At 34.8% G+C, this 23,214-nt stretch overlaps 1 protein-coding gene across 9 annotated transcripts in view; it reads left to right on the top strand.

Annotated features, from left to right (window-relative positions):
- Window positions 1-23,214, top strand: part of HUWE1 (HECT, UBA and WWE domain containing E3 ubiquitin protein ligase 1) — a 564,154-nt gene that overhangs the window by 101,439 nt on the left and 439,501 nt on the right. For 8 of the 9 annotated variants that reach the window (XM_089233267.1, XM_089233272.1, XM_089233273.1 and 5 more), the window contains exons 15-17: window positions 2,562-2,648; window positions 7,252-7,337; window positions 15,508-15,609. In XM_089233267.1, coding sequence (XP_089089393.1) covers window positions 2,562-2,648; window positions 7,252-7,337; window positions 15,508-15,609 — 275 coding nt within the window. The remainder of the gene's footprint in view (window positions 1-2,561; window positions 2,649-7,251; window positions 7,338-15,507; window positions 15,610-23,214) is intronic. The other variant, XM_089233269.1, reaches the window with a different exon arrangement.

Here is a 23,214-nt window from a genome sequence, read left to right as displayed (position 1 = left end):
CGCAGTGAAGCCATCTGTACAGGATGATACAAAATTCGTCATTTGATGAATTTATTTTAAAAATTGATACATATACAGACCTGTCAACTCTCCCGATTCAGGCGGGAGACTCCAGATTTTTCATCCTTCCTCCCGCTCTCCGGATTTGTTAAAATTTCTCCGGATTTTGGCAGAAAATTAGATTTTGCGTGAGCTTTCACATTGCCATGGCGTCAATGATTACCGTCGTCGTTAGGTAAAACACCCGTAGAGGACAGCCGTGGTCATTTCCATCGAGCAGCCTTAAAAAAAGTCTGTTGTGACCATATTTAAGCAACTGGCAAAGACGCAACTTCGTTTTCGTAGCGTTTATCAGCAATCATTTATCAAGGGTATGACCTTGGTTGCCGAAATTCCTGTCTAATCGTTATTGTATTCCATTAACAGCCGTGCGGTAAACACAGTTTTGTAATTTGAGTTTTTTTTAATTGTTTCTTCCGATTAAACGTGTTCAGAAAGAAAATATAAAACTTTAAGCTATAATAAAGCTAAAATATAAAGCTTTTAAGAGTTCATATACCCAAGATAGAATCACTGATATCATTCACAAAAGGAAACACATTTTGTAAACAGTATGTAGATGTGATTTCTCTATTCGGCACGGAAAGACTGACATGGAATTATATTATTATATTCTGCGAGAATCTCCGGATTTCTGGATTTCAAAAGTTGGCACGTCTGCATGAAGAATTTTAAAAATGATGAAAATAAATTTCTCTCGAATATACTCAAAAGGCATGTATATCTGGATTATAATAAAGAACTTATGATGAGCTGAAAAATATTTATCATCGACATAAATATTTGTCATCTGAGCCAAGTAACTGAGGTACTCTTGCGATAAAAATTTGAAATAATATCAATCAAGTCGGCTTTCATTTAGCTCAGGAAACTTATGACCAATTGCTCTCTCTCTCTCTCTCTTCAGTAGGTTCACTTCCTATATTTTGGTCAAATACAGTACTTTTTTTTCCCTACGTTTGCATGAATTTTTGTCTTTTGACACTGTATGAATCTGATCTTTGGAAGACAATTTTTGATGTAGAAGGCATGTTGATAGGATCTGCAAATTCACCCACAAAAGAACTACGTGGTGATCTTAAAACACTTAAATATCCTCAAACATCTGCAGGAACGACTGGGCCAATTATGTTGTCATCGATGTCTTCCTCATCTGTAACCCACTCATTTTCATCAGGCAGTAGCTGGCAGATTTCGAATTCTTCATCAAAGAGATGTGATATATCAATCTTTCAAACTCAGTCAAATAAGCTACTAGTACAACAAAAAAGATGGTAAAAAGAGGTGTAGATGGTAGTCTAGTCACAAGACCAGATATCAACTGAGAACTGAAAGACCAACATACCAACAAAATCACTCAAAACATAGAGGGCAGGCGGGGAGAGGGGCAAGGTCAGTCACAGAAAAAAAAGGGTGCTGCATGTAAACATTCGAATGTGAAATTTGATACTTTTCCTTTTTTTGAGACACACCAGAGAGGGAAAAAACAATAAATTGTTTTTTGGAATGCCACTCCTCTACATTGCACTTAGAATAGTCGGTAGTGGCCAATGTGCCCAATTGGGGACAATAATCGGAAAAGTTCCCTGGAATTCGGACAAAGTTTTTTTTTGTCTCATTGAGCATTTTGTATCATTCTTAGCAATATTCCAGAAATTCTTGAAAAGAAATTGAGATGCATGTGTTTACAAAAACTATTTTAATAATTAAAACAAACTTGGAGATATTTTGCCTTGAAAATGGGTGATTTTAGAATAATAAATTGGCATGATAAAAGCTGAACCAAATAACTTTTGTCTTTTCTAAATTAAGTTCAGAACCTTATATGTTCAGGGAAAAAAATCGGCTATTTTCGTGAAAGAAAAAATTGGGTTTTTTTTGGATTAATCAAAAGTATGTTCCCAATTGGGAACATTGGCCGTTAAAAGGTTACATGATTGTACCATTGTGGGTCTTTCTCTCTGGGGCAAGGTTTTTTTAAAGGGAAGAACGGCTGGCATTCTTGCTTCGAAGTCTGGAATCACAAAAAATCAACTTCAACTGCTTGCCACCGTAGCAAGAGTGGGGGATTTGAACACAAAATCGTCCTCGCGATCAGTCTGTTACTATGACCACTCTACTACCACAGCGGCCACTCTAAGTTGGATTTCAACTATGCATAAACCTATGTGATATATCCTTATCATAACTGTAAATGATTTAAAACAATATTATTCTGTACATGTTAGTAGAAAAATGTTGAACAATATTCTTTTGTCACTGAGCTTCAGGAAAGAATGGTGTATGAAAGTTGTGCTATAAAACGAAGAGTTAAAAACTGAAATCAGATAGGGAGCAACATTAGATGGTAAAAATTGGTTTCGATATCGTACATGTATTACTTTTTATGCTTAGTTGAAAATATATATATATTTTTTTTTGTAATGTGTGAAAATTATTGAACAGTATAATTTTATTGTCTACATCAGTTTTTTTTAAAAACAATGTTTTCTTTTTTCTAGATTCTGGATCGTGTAAAGAAATGTTTCCATTACCTTTTGCTACTGCCTTATTTTCCTTTTTGTATCATCTTGCAAGTTATGAAAGTGGTAGTTCTATTTTATTTATTTTTTAATTTTCAATAATTTTCTTCTGTGGAAAGTTTTTTTGATGGAAATAATTTGTTTGATAAATATGAAATTGAAAGTGTTTCTATCAGAGCATTGTAGCCATCTGACATTTTTTTTGGGCAGGTTCAATATTATATTTTCTCTTATCAAATGGAGTAATTTTAAATGTGTATTTATGAAGTATAATTTATTGTGTCACTGTTCATATCATTTTTATGTGACAAACTATTTTGAGAAATGTTAAGTGCTATGAAACAAAAAAAGAGAGTATTTCATCATTGATTTGTAAATTTTAAGGTGCTGCAAATTGCCGCTGAAAACAGCTCTAGTATGTTAATTCACCTTTACTCTATAAACAGTGCATTGTAGCTGGATAGAAATTTTGGTCATTTTTTTCAGTAGCGAGTATGGATACCTTTGTTTTTTTTTTTCATGAGACAACTATGATCACACACACACATCAGTAACTCAGAGAACAGAACACCATGAAAGTCTTATTTTTCTTTCCATGATATTTTCAGATGAGTAGGGCAGAGAGTTTCTGTAATGTTTGAGATGATGAATGCTGAGAACACAAATTATTTCCATATCCAGCATTAGAAATCATTGGTGGTCAAAGCGGAGGTCACAGTTGGTCTGGAGGCGGTGGTCAAAGACCACTGATTAAACAATCTGACCGCCGAGAAAATTATGTTGGTCTGATGCAAGACCATAATTAGAGGGGGGCAACTGCCCTGGGCGGCTGGTTAGGTGAGAACAAAGAACACTATTACAAAATTATAGAATTTTTAAGTTGTAGGGACGGCAAAATGTTTGCGCTGGGCTACTGAATCATGTTTGCCCCAGGCAGCAAAAATCCTAGTTAAGGCCTTGGTCTGCTGGACAAGTTGCAGAAAACTCCAATCGTAACATGTTTCAATTCCTTTTGGTAGCTCATTTTCAACTTGGACAACTGATACTTTGCAGCAGGGTTGGCACGTTTTTGATACATGACAGTTTTTGATGGTTTAAATTGTCATGTGAAGAACCCTCCATCAAAAACATCAAATATTGCTTTTCAATATAAAAATTACCTTTGGAAATAGACACGTTAATTGCATATAATATTTAAAGTGACTAAATATTTAATAAGATTGTAAAGTTTTCTACTCTCTACAGCAGTGGTTCTCAACCTTTTGACCCTCAGAGCCCTTTCCGGTATATAATTTCTATTGCGGAGCCCTGTAGTCCTATTTTTTATTTATTCATCAAAGTTACTGATTTATTTTTGACTCAAAAATATAAATTTGTTTTCAAATTTACTGTTTTTTTCTTCGTGTGGTCGCGGAGCCCCTGGGAGTTCACACGGAGCACCAATTGAGAACCACTGCTCTAAAGAATTATTTTGGATAATTTATATATTTTTTTTCTTATAAAATATACAATTTGAATAAAGCATAGCATAAACACTGAAGGGCAAACAGGAATGATTTGAAATTTTGTTATTCAAGATGACTCTTGACCTTCAAAATTTCTTCAACTGCTTATTGACTGCTTACTGCTTATTCAACTGCTCCATTGATATAAACCATCTGCTGTACTCTTTTTACAACACAAGTGTTGAAAAAAGTATATTACATCATATATGTAATGTTAATTTCTGTTATTAAATTATCTAGATAATCAGTGAGATACTTAAAACAATACTCTTGTTGTGCATAACATTGAAATATATCTAGCGATCAAGATACTAAATTGTAGGACTAGAATGTCATTTAATTTAGGATTGCTAGCTTGTACATGATGCTTAAGAAACTCCTGTTACTTATCCTTATTCAAACTTATTGTTACTTTAATACTATATGTTTACTATCATTAATATAATGCAATGGTTTTCCAATTGAAACTGTATTTGAACATGCAAAATGAATGCTTTGGGTATAATATCCTGTCAGCTCTGCTTTGGTTGAAAATACTTTTTGAAACTCTGAATTTATACACCCTGAGCTGAGAAATTTTTAGGTGAAAATAAATGAGTTTAATTAGTGTATTAACAGATGCTGCATGAAAATTTTATATGGAATAAAATTTTTGACACATCCGAAAATTTAAAATATCAAAATAGATTTTTTTTCCTCACACAGTAATTATAATTACTAATATAAAATCCCTTTAATCTAGATAAAAGTGTTTTGTTATGGTGTGTGTTAAAAAAGTGTAGTGTTAGATATGGAACCAATCAGAGTACGGCGCTGCGGTCTGCAACGCCTATATAACACAACAAGTGTCTGGCATAGATGTTAGATCGGTTACTGCTGCTACAATGGCAGGTTATCGAGATTTAAGTGAGTTTAAACAAGGTGTTATAGTCGGCGCACAAGAGATGGGACATAGCATCTCCGAGGTAGCGATGAAATTTGGATTTTCACGTACGACCATTTCACGAGTGTACTGTGAATATCGGGAATCCGGTAGAAAAAATTAAATCTACGACATCGCTGCGGCCGGAAAAAGATCATGCAAGAACGGGACCAATGATGACTGACGAGAATCATTAAACGTGACAGATGTGCAACCCTTCCGTAAATTGCTGCAGATTTCAATGCTTGGCCATCAACAAGTGTCAGCGTGCGAACCATTCAACGAAACATCGATATGGGCTTTGGAGCCGAAGGCCCACTCGTGTACCCTTGATGACTGCACGACACACAGCTTTACGCCGTGCCTGGGCTCGACAACACCGACATTGGACTGGAAACGCGTTGCCTGGTGTGACGAGTCTCGGTTCCAATTGCTTCGAGCTGATGGACGTGTACAAGTATGGAGACAACCTCATGAATCCATGGACCCTACATGTCAACAGACGACTGTTCAAGCTGGTGGAGGCTCTGTGATGGTATGGGGCGTGTGCAGTTGGCGTGATATGGGACCCCTGATACGTCTAGATATGGCTCTGACAGGTGACAGGTACGTAAGTATCCTGTCTGATCACCTGCACCCATTCATGTCCATTGTGCATTCCGATGGACAATTTCAGCAGGACAATGCGACACCCCACACGTCCAGAATGGCTGCAAAGTGGCTCCAGGAACACTCTTCTGACTTTAGACACTTCCGCTGGCCACCTAAATCCCCAGACATGAACATTATTGAACATATCTGGGATTTCTTGCAACGTGCTGTTCAGAAGAGATCTCCACCCCCTCTTACTCCTACGGATTTAAGGACAGCCCTGCAGGATTCATGGTGTCAATTACCTCCAGCACTACTTCAGACATTAGTCGAGTCCATGTCACGTCGTGTTGCGGCACTTCTGCGTACTCGTGGGGGCCCTACACGATATTAGGCAGGTGGCACCAGTTTTTTTGGCTCTTCAGTGTACATATTTTGAATAAGCAGCTCTAGTCCGCTTAGCAAATTGAACACAGGTAATGAGTGGCTTAGATAAATAGAACATGAAATTATATTTAATATGTTCTAAACTCTTACTTTGAAAAATTTGAAATTGCAAATTGTAATTAATATTTTGTTTTAATGATTGTAATAAATTAATGTTTAAAAATAAAACAATGTAATATGTAAAAAAAGTTTTTCATGTTATATACCTATTATGCTCAAAACATTATCCAAAAGCATTCATTTAAGTTTTTGATGGTTCTGTCAGTTTAAACCAGTTTTTTACGCTTGTTAGGTCGATACCAGTTTAAATCCAACCCTGCTCTGCAGTATTTTTTGTCTATTTCATTTTGATTGTTTTTTTTCCTCTTTTTGTCGCTTTCATGGGGACAACTGATTTATATATTTTTTCTTGTTACAGCAAAAGAGGCACACGCTCAAAGCGAAGTCTTCAGATGAAATATTACTGCAATTTGATGTTGCAGTCAAGAAATCAATTTTTTTCATTTTGCCCGTCCCCGAACTTGTGACCAAACTTTCCTTCTGGTTATCTAATGTCAGGAAAAAGACGTGTTTTGCAGAACTGGTCAAAAACTAAGAATGTTGTAAACATGTTTTTCAGAAATAATAGAATTCTTTGAATTTAAAATGTGATAAAGTGAAAATAATTTTCAATCATTTGTTTTTCAGAGAAATATTATCCAGGAGAAAGACATTTAATAAAAACATTTTTTTTTCACGACTAAATCTAATTTATACTGTAATTTCCAATTTATTTAAAAAAAAGCTGAGGTAATGGATTATTCTTTACCTTTTTGACATAAAATTTTGGTTCAAGTCCTTTTACACCAGTTGCTTTCAATGTCTTTCATATGTCACAAACCAGTAAAAAAAGAATATTTCCCCCTAACTGTTTTTTAACACTACTGATAAAAGCATTCATAAAATTTAAAAAAAAGATAAAATATACAGGTTGAATCCCGTTTTAACGAATACTGATTTAGCGAAAATCTCTTTAACAAACACTTTTCTAATCCACCAGATACGTTCACATAGCAACAATGCGAAAACCTGTAATTCCTTTATAACAAAATTTTGTTTTAACAAAGTGATTTCTCCAGTCTTTTCGAGTTCGTTATAATGGGATTTGCCTAATATTCATACAAATTAGATGCACGTATAATTTTTTTTTTTTTTTTACTTTAAGGAGGAGAAGCTATGGTCTCTTGTGGTATCATGGAAGCTTTACTCAAAGTCATCAACTGGTATGGTAGTGAGCAAGAACATATTACTGTAAGTTCACACTTGATACAGAATTCATGTGTTATTCCGAGAAAGGAAAAAGTTCTTGTAAAAATTTGAATTAAAATTGAATTGCATATGTTTGAATGCATCGCTGTTCAATTTTATGAACCTCTAATTTACAAACACAGCACCATGTTTTTATAAACTACAGTGAGACCTAGATATAACAATACTCTGTGGACCAAGAAAGACATTTCTAAACAACACTTGAAAATATATAGTTGTAGAAGGATTTATTGTTATATCGACTATCATTGTAGCAAGGTTTCACTATATCCCTAACAATAAATGTAATTAACTAATCTTAATTAAAAAGTAAAATTTAATTCTAGTACAAATTGAGAATTAAAAAAATTTTTAAAAACAAAAACTCAAATACGTAACACACCAATATTAGCACCTAAGGCAGCTTGAATATATAGTGTGCTAAAAAAGCAACAAAGATGAAATTTGAAAGCAAATAGCTTGGTGCAAAAATGAAAAAGTAATTTTAAAACATTCAGTCGAAACAAAGTGGAACAATGATTTGAAGAAACAGCCACCTCTGGGTTCTTCATCTAGGGAAACGCCACAGAGCATGGCCGAAATAGTAAAAACGTTTTTGAAAGCACTAGGCCTGTGCCTTAAACAAAAGTGCTTGTTCCCTTACGTTTTTGCCGATGCATCACATAAGTCTATCAAACAAAATCAACAGCAAAAATCCAATCGCTCCCTATAAACACACTTGTCAACAATAAACAAGAGATGCAGGAAATGACTGAAAATACATGTTAAACTATGCATATATATATATATATAGTCCTAAAAGAAAATTATCTTTATTCAGAATTGATGAAAATTTTACTCAACATATTAGAAACTGACATAAATATTGGTACATAGGAGTTGACAAGGGATAACGTGGTTACCTGTACTGACAACATACAATTTAGCCAAAATTAGAATTCATTAGTATGATTAGTATTGCTATGTTAAATGCATGAAAATATTTATAAAAAAGAGACAAATGTATAAAGCAAAATATAATATGAACAGCAAATCAAAGAAAATGCATGAACTTACTATAAAAAATATAGGTGGCAGACAGATATTTATTTTTAGAAGACACCAATTTGGTGTCTTCTAAATATTCTTGGGCAAAGTGGATCAACTCTTCTAGATACTTATTTATAAGCAAATTGCTGCAGTGAAAACTAAAATATATAAATTTATGTCTGAGTATCAAAATAAGCTTCAATATTTGGTATATTAGCAATGTGTTAGTGAAGTTGTCATTTAAAAACAGGAAGCTTATTATATTTTGCAATATTTTGTTATATTTTGCAATTCAATAGGTAAAGTGTTATAAATTTTAGGAGCAATGTACAAAAAAAAAAATGTTTGAAAAAATTATTTTTTCTATGTGAGGGAATCAAAGACCACATGAGGTCGTCTCAAAGAAACATTCATTTTGGGTGTGCAAATATTTTTGTTTTTGTGCAGAAAAATTATTGCTTTATAGAAAAGTTGTCGTAGGTTTAGGATATATTTATTATATAGAGAAATATCATTTTTGAAGTTGAGTACCTTAAAAACTTCAGAAATTTATATTGAATAGTTATAATTGGTAATAAGTTAGTCTTATATAATCAAAACAGCCCTATGTAAGTAGACCCTATTGTAATGATGAATGAACCCAGGCATGATAAACAGTGCGAGAAAGTTTGATGAACAATTTTTCACAAATGATAAAACCTATATTAGAAAAATCCGTTTTTTGGTGAGGAAATCAACATGAGATTTCTATTTCAAATTAGAATCAACATAGAGATATTTCCACGAGAAGTCCTCTTTAGACAATTAAAAGCATGTCGTGAACAACCTGTTGCATGAAATTTAAGAACAAGATTACAGCCTGGACTTCCCCGAGGCAAAAGTGAATAAATTTCATTTTGTCAGAGTTTAACCTTGTATCATTCTAAGAAAACCAATAATTAATAGAAGATCTTGCTCAGTCTAAGTTATCAATGTATATTGATCGTCTCATGAATAAAGAATTAAAGAATCATTGACGTATTGTAATTAATTTTACCAAAAAGTTGATACAAGATGTTATGAAATGTTTTGCAGAATTTTTTTCATATATTACCTTCTAAACTTTGAATACTTTAAGGACATCATTTTATTAGGATCAGTTGCGTCAGTTTAGGAATCTAGTTATTTAATATTTTTATTTCTTTAATGTTTTGAGATGAAGAGTTTGATCAATATTATCCATGTGTCATTTTGAACTTGATATTTGTCCTATTTAAAAAAGTACCTATAGCATTGTATGCTAATAAATAGTCAAATCTCAAAAGGTCTAAAATTTATGGCAAATTTAGACTCATAGTAAATCAATGAGTTTAAATAATAACAGATTAGAGGTTGTAAAGTCGCCTGATTAATTAAATTTCAACAGGTATTCATTTCTTGGTTGGTAAAAGAACCAGATAACTGGGTTTCTTTGATTTAAATAGCAATTATATTGAATGATTTTTCAAAAATTGTTTTTAAACTTCTAATAATTGATTTTTTTAAAATTAAATCTTTATTGATGTAATAAACACAATTTCCCATATTGATTAAACTATAAATATTTCTCATTTTAATAAAAACCACAACTTTTGCTATTTAATTATTTTATAGCTTAACTCAAGGAATTACTGAGTTGGAAAAGTCTTAATGCTATTAATCCTATTATAAAGATGTTTTCACTTGTTACTTTCAATGTGTTTAATTAGAAAGGCTATTTTCTAAAACCTGTGATATTAAAAACAAGGTGAATACAGGGTATCTTTTAATAAAGCATAATTAATGCAGATTAATTAGTGATTTATGATCAAAACATTAAAATAATCACCGACATGGCCCCCACATCCTGAAGCAGGGCCTCTAGGCTGGGATCTTTTACGAGCCTCCCAACCAGACTTTCACGGGGCCCCTTTATGATGAATTTATAGCGTGAAAAAACAAAAAAGTGATTAAAATCACACCGGGCCCCCCAGGGCTGGAGCCTTGTCAGCCCACCCCTTGTGGGGGCCATGATCACCGATTAGAATAACTTGCATGAATATCCCTGAAGCCATGGAATTTTTTATGGCGAAGGAGGGAAGAGTACTTTTAAATGTAAATTGGAACATGCTGTACTCATTCAGCACATGGTAAATTCGCTCAGAGTAAAAACAATAGTCAGTCAGGGCAAAATTTTATCAAGAAAAGGTGTTAAATATGTGACATTGTTATCTCTGGCTATAAGGTAGGTGAAAGTGTGCAAAAATGCTTATTCAACAACAGATCTGAGTATATGATGGTAATGATGTGGATGTGCTTTCAATTCAACAAAGTTTGCAATAAGACCACTGCACATAACATTTGTGAGTATCCCCAAAGCCAAAAGTTAAAAGGTTAGAGTAGTACTTCAGCAGCTGGTTTGCTAGTGTTGCAATGTGCATCTTGATATGTTTTGTTAATAGAAAAAAAATTTGGTAGCCAAATTTGCTTAGAACGAAGCATGTTTTTCCCTTAAAAAAAACTAGATTGTTTTTTTTACTTTTCCGGGACTTCATGATCCATTTCCATATTAGATGACATATTACAAAATCGAAATTTTTCATCACTTACTTTCTAACAGTGGTGCATATAAAGTTCTAAGTGCCAAACTGATTTCTAGTCCCCCCCTTTTTTTTTTTTTCAAACTGAGCGCAACTCAGGTCTATCGCCATAGGCAATTTACTACCTAGGGAGTTGTGCCGGAAGTGTAAGTGTGTGTACCTAACAGTCTGAGTGAGTATCTAGTGTTGTGTATGATTTTTCAGTGCTGCCATCTATATCTCAGAAGTGAAGTGAGTGATGTGTAGTGACTGAATATTTGTATTGTTTGTAGGCCTGTTGCTCTGTGGTGAGACTTTTTAACGGGGAGATCAGCTCGTATTTGAGCCTCGAAGTTGGGGTGCCAATACTATTGTCACCTGTTCTAGTCACCTGGAATTCTTCCAGCACTGCTATTCACACACTGTTGCTGTTAAGTGCCAAAATGTTGTGGTTGCACAAAATAGATTACACCACTGGCCAAGTGCAGCATCATCTACTTGTATATTTTAAATAAATTTTTTCTTTCAGCAAAGATTTTGTGAAGGAAAAAAATTAACATTTTCCATTGCTTTAAGGAGTATCCATGCAAATTTCCAAATCACTGACCAGTGGTTCTTAGTGTAGTGTTTGGAATCAGAATTTTAATTACAATCAAATACAAATACAAGGCCACAAGAGGCAAAATGCCCGACAAGATGACTGAGAATGGCTCTGTATATAGCTGATTATTTTTCATAAATCACTTACTACTGTACAGTAGAACCTTGATTAACTGGGGGTAATGGTGAAAGTAAAAAAACAAAATTATGAAATATTAAATCTGGTGATATACAGTACGAGATCTGCTTCTAATGGAAAGAAAATATAAATGTGTTTGATGCAATGTAACTACTAGTACACTGGTCTTTGTCCTTTAGGGGCAGCTGGTGTCTTTGGATTATAAGACCATCTGCCCTTAGCATGATAGTGAAGTCAGTAGTGTAACTGCTTCTTCGTGAAGGAAAAGAAACAAAAGCCTGAGATATACACCACCACCCAGGGCCAGAACTAGAGGGAAGCAGGTGGGAACAAAGAACACTTACAAAAAATTATGATTTTAAAGGTGTGATAGGGCAAAATGTTTCCCTGAACTGCAAAAATCCTAGTTGCAGCCCCACCACCACATATTTAGATGCGTGATGCAGTTCTGATTCATGAGTTTTCTTAAAATAGAGCATTAGAATGTAGTCTAAAGTTAGAAAATTCATTAAGAATGAAAAATTTGCGTTCAGTATATAACTTTAAGTAATTAAGCTACTTTTTATAAGGAGATATATATATATATATATATATATATATATATATATATATATATATATATATATATATATATATATATATTCAGGCCACACTTTTATGAGATTTAAAAAAAAAAAAAACTTACACCATCTTACATCATTTAAAGATATACCATCAGAATGTATCCCAAGAATAAAAAATGTGTTAAGAATGAAAAATTTTGGCTTATAATGAACAAATATATTTTACAAGGGGAAAAAAAAATTACATTTTTTCCACTTTCATGTGAGTTAGAAAAAAAAAACACTTGGTTTAAACCAAACAACTAATTAATTTCGTAGATAATTGGCTTTATATGGATTTTCCAACTGTAGTGAATGGCTGCACTCCACTATGGCACTACAGGAGATATTTTTAATATCTATGGTAATCATGTTTTTCCTTTGAACAAATATATATCACAGGTTCCCATTTTATAACGGTGCATGCGAAATATATGCAGTACAGCCAGTCTTCTGTATTCGATTAAAATTCGATCAGTTGCTACTGTAGATGGACCTGTTACAATATAGCCTTGGTTTCACATGTCCCTCATGTAGAAAGTGTAATTTTCCTGTGGGTGCAATAAAAAGGTATGCAAGTTACACACAAATTAATTACATACTACAACCATCATTATTAAATCTCCTAATCTGCAAACATTGAAGAGGGAATAAATCATGTGTGTCCCAATATTTTGTAAGAACAACAGAAAAGCTTGGACTAAAAAACACCTTTTCTGGATTGGTTTGAACAGCGTTTCATTCTAGAAATCAGAAGAAGCCTGGACACTGAAGTGATGCTGTTAAAGTTATTCTAATACTGGGTGATGTCCCTGAACAACATGGAGTTCAAGTCATTTATATGCCTTTTAACTCAACTTCTAGTGTTCAGCTGCTTGATAGGATGTCATACTAACATTTATGACTCGCTATACACATTGCTCGTTGATTGCGGTCGGTCAAAGAAGATGCAAATGCAGGAAACGTCTTAGTCATGGAAGAATTTCACTGATGCCATTAGTGTCATAGCTAGAGCAGTGAAAGCTATAAAGATGGGAACAGTAACTAGAGTTTCACACAAATTCCCACATTCTACACATCTTTCTAATCTCATTTTATGTGAGGGACATCTTTTTGCTTCTCTCTTTTTCAGATGAGATACCGTCCATGAACTCTAGCTGGTGCGTGAAAAAGAGATCCATCACTTCATCTATCGTCAGCTCCTAGAAATTTTTCACCACTAGTTCAAGAATGCCATTCTTGTGTACCCCCTAGTCCATGGTCTTTCCCAATCACACAATCTCTTCGAAAAGTAGTGGCTCCTGTTCATGAGCTAGCCTTTCAAGGTCACTGTTCAATAATTTAAATCGGCCCAGTTTTCTCCAAGCAGAATTTGGAAAAAAAAACTTAAAGCGCACTTCCTCATGGCTACAATGCTACATTTAGTTTTGTATCGTAAATATACACACTCAACTATGATAATTTTCAGAGTGAGGCACGCTTACCGGAGAATTTAGGGGAGACTGTTATCCGCAATTCGGTAACACGTGTGTGGGCAAAAGCAAAAAATCATCAGTTCAATTGTGATAACGTGAAAATAAACGAATAAAGCACAAAATTTTTTGCTTTTAATGCAAATCATCACTCGTTAACCAAGTCAAAATTTGTTCAAATTTTTGCTTGTTACACAAATTGCTCATTAACCGAAGTTCCACTGTATATGGGACCACTTCCATTGTGCTGTTTGCTGTCAAGACCCTCAACCAGTTGTCAACTGCACTACTGTCAGTATCCTTGTGAACACTTTCTAGCATCTTGTGTCCTTACAGCTTTTATAGACATTGTCAGGGCTGCACATGGTAGTAGTTATTCTGGGTATTAACAGTTAATTATTAATATGAATTGGCTGTGCATCTTTTTTTCTCATATTTGGTCAATTTGTTGGTCTTAAACTGGTATTGTGCAAGTATGTTAGTGATATGTGCTGCTATATATTGTGCATTAACTAGTCATCTGACCAATTGATTTCTCTGTGTGCTACCTGCAGTGTCCCTTTATATAAAGATACGCACGCTTTTTTTATTTGTAAGCTTGAAGCTATTAAAATATTTTTTGATTGGATTTTTTATAAAAACATTAAAACTGATGTTTTCTGCTCTATTTTAAATCTTAAAAATAAGAATAAAAATTAGTAAAACTAATTAGTTCTCTATATAGAAATGTTGAATTCTTGATTAAATGCAATGACATGGGTTCAAAATAAATGCTGGAAAATATTTCTCAGGAATTGATGTTAAAAATACTGTATTGAAATTTATAAAGTGACATGTAAATTTTATATTTTTTCATTGTATGTAATTAATTATAGGATAGAGAATATATTAAAAAAAGAAAGAAAAAAAGTGCAGCTTTGCAAAGCATGGTGAAGATAATAGTAACCATAGACCTCTTGAAATATAATTGTTCAACTCCATTTCGTGACGAAATAATAAAGTAGAAGGATGCTCATGCTGTTGGTAGCAGTTGTATGATGAATTATTGGCATATCCATGTGATAGACTGAAAATCTGCATGATGGCATATGCTGTTGTAGGTACTATCACTATGTATGGCTGTGACAGGAAATGCCATGATAGCCAGATGACTGATCAAAAAATATTGGGACTTGAATATTTTCACAGGATCGGCTGAAATTCCATGAAATCCCTAGAAAGTTACGAGAATTAAAAAATGAGATTGAAATGTGGCATGCTGAATAAAACTTGTCCTCGCAGGGGAATTTTTTTTTTCATAGAAGTTATTTGGGAAAAATTCAGATAGGTGTCATAACTGACAAATTAAATCAATAATTATTGTTGAATACATTTTTCATACTTGTTTAGGGCGTCAAATCCCAGGCAGTGGGGTGCCTAGAAAATTTATTTTGGCACCTAAAATTTTCAATGTTAGATTACTAAATTGGACTTCTAACACAAAATATCTTGAAATTATGTCAACTTGTCTACCAACATGGAAAAGAATTGCGGAGTCCTAGGCGAGCTGAAAAAAACAAATTTTTTGCCAATTTTAAAGAAAAACTTCTTGTCTTGTAAAAAGTTGAATTGCACCTAAAGTATATATTATATCTCTTTTAATGAAATTATATTTTGATGAAATATTTGTGTTTTCAATTTTTGTAAACAAGTCTATCAACTATAATTCAACATTTTATTTGCTCCATTGTTTAGTTTGTAACTAGAGCTGTGCGAGTGATAGATTTGATTACAAACCTGGACATGCAGTCATTTCTAGCTCATGGAGGAGTGGCAAGTTTTGTTAGCCGCTTAAAGGTATGTATTTTGGATTTTGTCAAAATATATGGTGTTTGTTCCATTATTTAAGTTTTTTTACTATTGAAAATTGTTCTTGAACATATCCTTGAAAGTATGTTTCACAGAGTCAAATAAGCATATTTTAATTTTATTTTTGATCTTGCTATTTTTTTACAAAACAGGAAGCTTCAGTGAGGTAAAGATGAGTGTTCCAACACGCACAGTTCCTAATGTGTTTCTTGTGGATGCATGTACTGGGTTCATACAACCTGAAAAGTCAAGGGAAGTGTGGGAAAATCTGGGAAGAAATTTTTGGTCAGGGATCAGGCATAAAAGTTATTGTAAATCAGTGAAATTTACATTGTAATTTTTTTTTCAGAGATTGTAAGACATTTTATTGTTGCATATTTGCCATGTCTTTTCTGCTAAGTGGCATCCTGTAGTTTCCTTTGTTCCCTCTATTTTTTTAAACTGCTATATTTTCATCCTTTTTTTTTTCACGTGACAGACCTGTCTCATTTTTGTTTTTTAATTCATTCTTTCCTTATGAATACTCGTTGGCATGGTAAGAAACAACCATCAACCATGCCAACGAGTATTCATAAGGAAAAGATGATGAGGTAAAATTATTAAGTTGAGTAAGAATGAATTTAAAAAAACGAAAATGACACAGGCCTTTGTCAACTGTGAAAAATACAGGTTGAAAATATAGCAGTTTAAAAAATAGAGAGAACAAAGGAAACTGCAGGATGTCACTTAGCAGAAAAGTCATGGCAAATATGTAACAATCAAATGTTTTACAATCTCTGAAAAAGAAATTACAATGTAAATTTCACTTTTTTTTTTTTTTTGTTTTTTTACAATAACTTCTATGTCTGATCCCCCTGACCACAAATTTCTTCCCAGACTTTCCCACACTTCCCTTGACTTTTCAGGTTGTATAAACCCTGTACATGCACCCACAACCTTGGCATGGTTGATGGTTGTTTCTTACCTTGTTCCAGTCTCTGCCATGAGGCTGGGCTGGAAGAGATATCTCGGATTGTTTAGAGGGGGGGAGTTGGTGGTTGAGATAGAGGGTGATAGTGATAGGGGATATACAGAGATGCCGCTGTACTTTGATTTTCCTGGGACATAGCATATTCAAATAATTTCGGCCCCTTTTGAGTGAAAGTGGGTCCCTCTCAAAAAAATATCTTGAAAAACAAGTATGCTCCCCATAATTCACTGCTATCTATCTCTATGAATTTTCTTTCCCGCATACCCCAGGTCTTTGATCACCTGCTTATATATCTTCATTGAGACAGCAGCGGGCCATGTTCTTGGTAAGAGAGTGAGGTATCTCTGTGAATCAAATAATTCATTTCTAAAAATGTTCTATCCAAAGATTCATTTACTTTCATTGTCTACTAGTAGGAAAAGCTTGGAAAGAACCCCATTAATGAGAATTTAACATATGAAGTGTAACACGTATAACAAATCTAAACCAAATATACAGTTGATTTCACTTATAACGTTCCCATTCAGAACATTTTTCCATTTAGTACAACTGATTTTCATGGTCCCAACTGTAAATAATTCTTATCAAGATTTCCCCTGTTTGAAGTGTTTTCCTGCTTACGTTTTTATGAGTTTTTTGAAAAACGTTATAAGCAGGATCCACTGTAATTAAAAGTTAAAAGCACATTTACTAATGGATTGATTTATTAATTCCCTTCTCTGATTTGATTTTTTATTTCTTTAAAAAAATCTTAGCTCTTTCAATAATATTTTCTGATTTAAATTTCAAAAAGCATATGGGATTCTCAGACACTTATCTTCCGATTCTCTATTCATACAAGCAAGGATTTCATACAAATCCTTTCGCAGCTATTTCTTGTAGAATGATTTAATTTTCCCTCCCTGATGGTACACTGCTTTAATTTTCCCTCCCTGATGGTACACCGCTCTCATCTGTTGCCATTTAACTGCCACATATTTTCGCACCTGAATATTTGAGCTAAGTCAGATTTGTGTTGTGAAACTTAAGTGTGTTTGTGTGTTGCACATTTTGTGTGGTGTTCAGTATGTAGTGCCATCTATTTAGAGATGCAATTAGATACTTTCTCAAATGTCACGGGATGACAAAACACATTTTGTCATCCCGTGTAATATAAAAGGAGTTAAAAAGGATGGGATTTGGCATCCTCTCTAGCCCAGAGCTGGGAGGGGGGGGAGACACTAGACTAGCCTGTTCTCTCCCCCCCCCCTAGTTGTGGCCCTGCATCTATCCTCCAAATTGGTAATGCATGGATTTGAAATTTAATATATACATATGTGTTGTAGGTTTGTGTGATCGTTGTGCGAACCAGTATTTTTTTCAAAAGAATAGCCAAATTCGAAATTGGGAAACCTTAGAAAATCATATTGTTAGCCAATTACCACTGCAGTCATAAGTTCCAAACCCAGATTTTCACCAAAGGCAAAATCTGGGGGTATGGGTGCCCCCCCCCCCAAGAAAATGAAGAATTGAAAGTATTTTTGTAGAAAATTAAAATATCAAAGAAAAAAAAATAGTACAAGACTATGTTAATTTTGAATTCTTTTTGAGCATTAGTGACCCATAATTTTTATGGAAGAAATCCTCCTGCCCCTCCAAAAGCTGATGCTTCTTACACACCAGATTTTTGTGACTACAACATAGCAGCTGGATAAAACTGTAGGTATTAAAGGTAGAGTTTTTACATAATTTTTTTTTTTTTTAAGGATCTCCAAAAAATTTTTACACTGAACAGACGTTCCAAATCTATGATTTTTCAAAAAATGCGCATTTGCAATCTTTTAACAAGTCAAATTTATGCTGTATAGACATCTGTCTTTAAATACCAGCAGATAGCCGCGAAAATACAGTAATTTCCGATATGTAACCGGAGGGAAGGAAATCCGCAGGGGAGTAAAAACTCTGAAATTCTCTTTGAAAATTCTGCACACGGCCCCTCATTAAGGGAAACTAAATATCTTCACCAACCCGCATGTATATCAATACAGTATACAAAGTAGTAAAACCACTCTTTAAAGGTCGCACGATTGTGATAGACTGTGAAAAGGAAAAAAAAAGGGAAACGTTGGAGGTTTTTCTCTACTTTTTTCATCTTGGAACTAGGAAAGGACGTGTGAACCAAATTTTTGTGTTTTTTCCCTAAATTTTGGGTATTTAATGCGTTATAGCGCATCAATGGCATCTCTCTGGGTGTAATTATCAGGGCTTCTATGGTTTGCGAACTGGGGAACAGGGCACGTAGAGGTTTGCAAGGTTTTGAGCGCTATTGTATTCCTGGAAGGAGGAGATTAGCAATGTTTGAGACTTTTTTCATCGTTGAAAGCTCCCGGGTAAGTAATCGTGTGAATGGGAACGAATCAGGTAGTAGAGAATATTAGCGAGTCTGTCAGAGTATCGGGATTTACTATTATCCGCTCTGGAGGGGGGATGTTCAGATGTGCCAGCGATTCCAGTACCGCCAACGAATAGTAGGGCATTTAGAAGTGCAGGATTGAACATTTTGATGCATGAAGGGCATTTGCTCCTTTCTTGGGATCAGGTTTTTGGAGCTTCCTGGTTTCACTGATAAATGGATTCATTGGGATGGGATTCACCTGAATAGGAAGGGGTCTGGGAGGTTTAAAATAGGGTTAAGGTTTTTCACTTCCAGACCAGGTGAGAAGGAATGTGGGTTGGTTAATGATATGAGTATTGACAGTGAACTACCCACCTCTGACTTGAATGTTCTGACAGTCACAAACTATGATAGCTGTAGAAGGCGTAAACCTAGTAGCCATTACAGAACTCCCTTGCACATCTGAAGATATACTTTTTTCAGAAAAATAGATCTGAGGAAAGGGCGTGGTTTCTTGATATACGTCAAATCATGTTTGAAGGCTAGAGTTCACGCACAGAGAAGTGATATTGAACTATATGGGTTGAGCTTGAAAACAAAAAGGATCATAAGCTTATGTGGGGTTTTTTTATAATCCACGGAATCGGAATCCACAAACTAGATCTCAGAGCTTCATGAAATTTCATACATTTATAGAGATGTCACTATACTCTAATTTACAAAATCTAGGTCGTTTTTGAGTGAAAGTGGGTCCCTCTCAAAAAAAAGTAAGGCTCCCCGCCCTCCCTATCATTCACTGGTATATCTGAATATTTTATGGTCCTCCCCTACATTTACTGGTGTTCCTGTGAATCAAATAATTTCTAAACATGTTCAATCCAAAGGTTCATTAAAAAAAACTCAATTTACCAGCTTATAACTAGGTTCTTTTGCTTTCATTGTCTCCTAGTAGAGAAAGCTTGTAAAGAAACCCATCAACATTGAGAATTTAACATAGTATAGAATTTTATAAATGTAATAAATTAAAAATAATATAATTATTTATATATATATTAAAAAAAATCCATCAATTTTTTCCGATTGATTTTCCCTTTCGTAAAAACTTATCTCTTTCAGTAATATTTTAAAAGCAAATGATTTAAAGCATTTGAATATAAATAGCATATAAATTTAAAGCAAATGATTATAAATATTTGCTTATTCGTATAAATCCTTACGATTTCCTGGTAGGATAATTTTCTCTTCCCTCCTCGATGGTCCACAACTTTGATCTACCATTATTTAATTGCCACATTTTTTCATAGCTTCCCCTCCCCTATTCAGGTATGTCAAATTTGTGTTGGTGATACTTAACGGTGTACTTTAGCGTGCGTCTAGCATTTAGCACATTAAGTGTTAAGTAGGTGGTGCTATCTATCCTCCAAATTACTAATGTGTAGGTTTAAAATTTAATGTATAAGCGTTTGTGTGATCGTGGCAACAGAGCTTTTTTCAATGAGATAGCCAACTCAAAGTTTGATAACCTTAGAAAAATGTATGTAGCGATTACCATTGCACAGTTGTGAGTTCTAAACCCATTATTTTCACTGAAGGCGAAATCCGGGGAGGAAATAGGGGCCTCATGCCCCCTCTCCCAAGATTTAAAATATCTTTGTACAAAATTTAAATATTAAAAAAATTCTTACAGCAAATTAACATTCCTATATATATGAAATTAACATTCTATCTGTTGATTTTAAATTATTTTTGTGAGTGACAGAAAAACTGTGGAAGAAATCCTTGTGCTCTCCCAAAGGCTGATTCCACATACACACTCCTGATTTTTGCGATGCGGAACGTTGACGACTGCGTTGCGCGACTACATGACAAAACTGTAGCTATCCAATGTAAAGTTTCTACAATTTCGGTTTTTTCCTTCCCCCAACGATCTTGGAAATTTTTCTAAAATTTTAACTTTACAATTTTTTAAAAAATGTGCATTTGCAATCTTGTAGGAACAAACAGAATTTATGATGCATGTAGAGAGAGACACTCCCTTAAATGCCGGTAGATATCTGCCAAAGTATCATAATTTCTGGTATGTAACCTATGGGGGAAGGGGACTCTCTAAAGTAGAAGAATTCAATATATGGCCCCTCATTCCGGCATGCAACCAGATATCTCGTCACCTTATTCTTTAACTCTGGTAGGTTATATTATACTCTGACTCGTTAATTGGTTATTTAGCTTTTATAAAAACATCTTCACCAGACCCGACGGGAACAAGAATGGTAGTTATTTAGATCATAACATTATTTTGAAATTTCACGATCAAAGCCGAGAACAAGCTACTCAAGTAGCCAAAGTAAGAGGTGAATACATGAATGAACGAATGAATGCGATTAGTGAGATCGAGAGACGCGCTTTTATACATCGTAAACCGGCTTTAACTTTAGGACCATTCGTCCACCGGCAACACTCCGTCTCTTGATAAAAATTCATTTCACAAAAATAATTTGCATACAAAACAAAGTAAAAAAATATTTCAAAATTTCTCAGTGGCAATGCTAAACGTAATCGGGCGAGCTGGCCAGGCTCTCCAATCATGCCTCTTACATCAAACACTGAAAACACACAAACAAAATAATTATTCCATCGGAAGTCTGCAGCCAACCGCCGAAACAGGTAAGTAAAAATATAATAACAGTATAACGAGACGATGTGATATCTCCTCCGGGAGAATTCCCAAACTAAATAATAATTAAATGTATGTTACATGAGAAATAAATTTTGGTGGGACATCAGCTGCCCGACTTTGGTTCCATCCTCGTCAAAGGACTGCAAGACCCCACCCTACGGCTGTAGGACTAAGCAGACTTTCTGGCTCATGACGGTATGCCAGTGGAACTTCTGGACGTTTTCCAGTAGCTGAGCGGTCCCTGGGGCCTAAACATGACTATTTACCACATAACAAAGTAACAGTAACGGAGAAGGATGTTATCCTGATCCATTACAGTATGTCATTGGTATGCTATCCGATGAAGTGAAGATGTCGTGTTTGTGTTTGTCTGAGAGATGTCTTGTGAGTCTTTTGACGAAACGCAAATGTCTAGGGCTTATGGTCGGTGTAGAGGATGAAATATTTTCCTTCGATCATGTGTTGAAACTGCTTCACTGCCGCATATGCTGCTACTAGCTCTGTCGTAAGCGCTATCTTAGCTTTGATAAGTTCCTGGAGTAGAAAGTGAGTGGTTGCCAGTGCGAGTTGACAAGCTGTTGTAGGTAGGCACCGATTGCTGTGTTGGATGAGTCTACCATGATAGAGTTCAGCTGATGGATGTGGAAAAGCAAAAAGGGTTGCAGAAATTAGTTTTTGCTTCCAATCTACGAAAGCTTTATTTGATGTTTCCGTCCACTCGATCTTTGCATTGCTTTTGACTTTTTTTTTTTTTGATATGAACATAGTGGAGCTTATATTTCTGCTAACCCAGGAAGGAATCTTCGATAAAAATTCAGAAAACGTTGAAGTTTTTGGATGGTTGCCGGATTGGGGAAATCTTTTATCGCCTTCACTTTATCATGAAGAGAAGAAATCCCTTTTGGTAATATCCTTTGTCCAAGAAATGTGACTTCATCTTGGAAGAATTTGCACTTCAGAAAGTTGATCTTTAGACCATTCTCGGCCAGTCATTTGAAAACTATGCCCAGGTGCTGTTTATGCTGTTCAGAGTTTGCTAATGCGATGAGGATGTCATCTATGTATCTCTCTGAAAAATTGAGACCAGCCAACAATTGGTCAATGTACCTCTGCAATGCGGTGGCATTGCAAAGTCTGTAGGGCATGAAAGGAAACTCATAAAGCCTGAAAGGCGTGATGATGGCAGTCTTGGGCACGTCAGCTTCTGCCACTGGAATTTAGTGATACTTGGAGACGAGGTGAATGGTCGAGTAGATTACAGTCCCATGAAGCATGTGGGTTAGGTCATGGATATGAGGAATGGGATATCTGTCTCGTGTGGTGATCTTATTTGGCTGATGGTAGTCACCGCAGATACATCACGCATCGTTAGGTTTCTTGACCATATGAATTTGACTGGCCCATGCACTGTTTGATGGCAGACATAATCCTTGTTTTTGCATGTCCAGAAATTGCTTTTCGGTGCAAGTTAACTTTTCTGGAGAGAGACAGCGAGCTTTAGGATAAATTGGCCTACCTGTTGCTGAGCAGGCTTTGATAAGTTGCGTCACCATCGAAAAGTTTGAGTGCACT

Source organism: Pholcus phalangioides, unplaced genomic scaffold (genome assembly GCF_987345545.1).
Source record: "Pholcus phalangioides strain wild (caught in Gottingen) unplaced genomic scaffold, Ppha-v1.0 ptg000007l_1, whole genome shotgun sequence".
Taxonomy (NCBI): domain Eukaryota; kingdom Metazoa; phylum Arthropoda; class Arachnida; order Araneae; family Pholcidae; genus Pholcus; species Pholcus phalangioides.
This window is presented reverse-complemented; position numbering and strand designations above follow the sequence as displayed.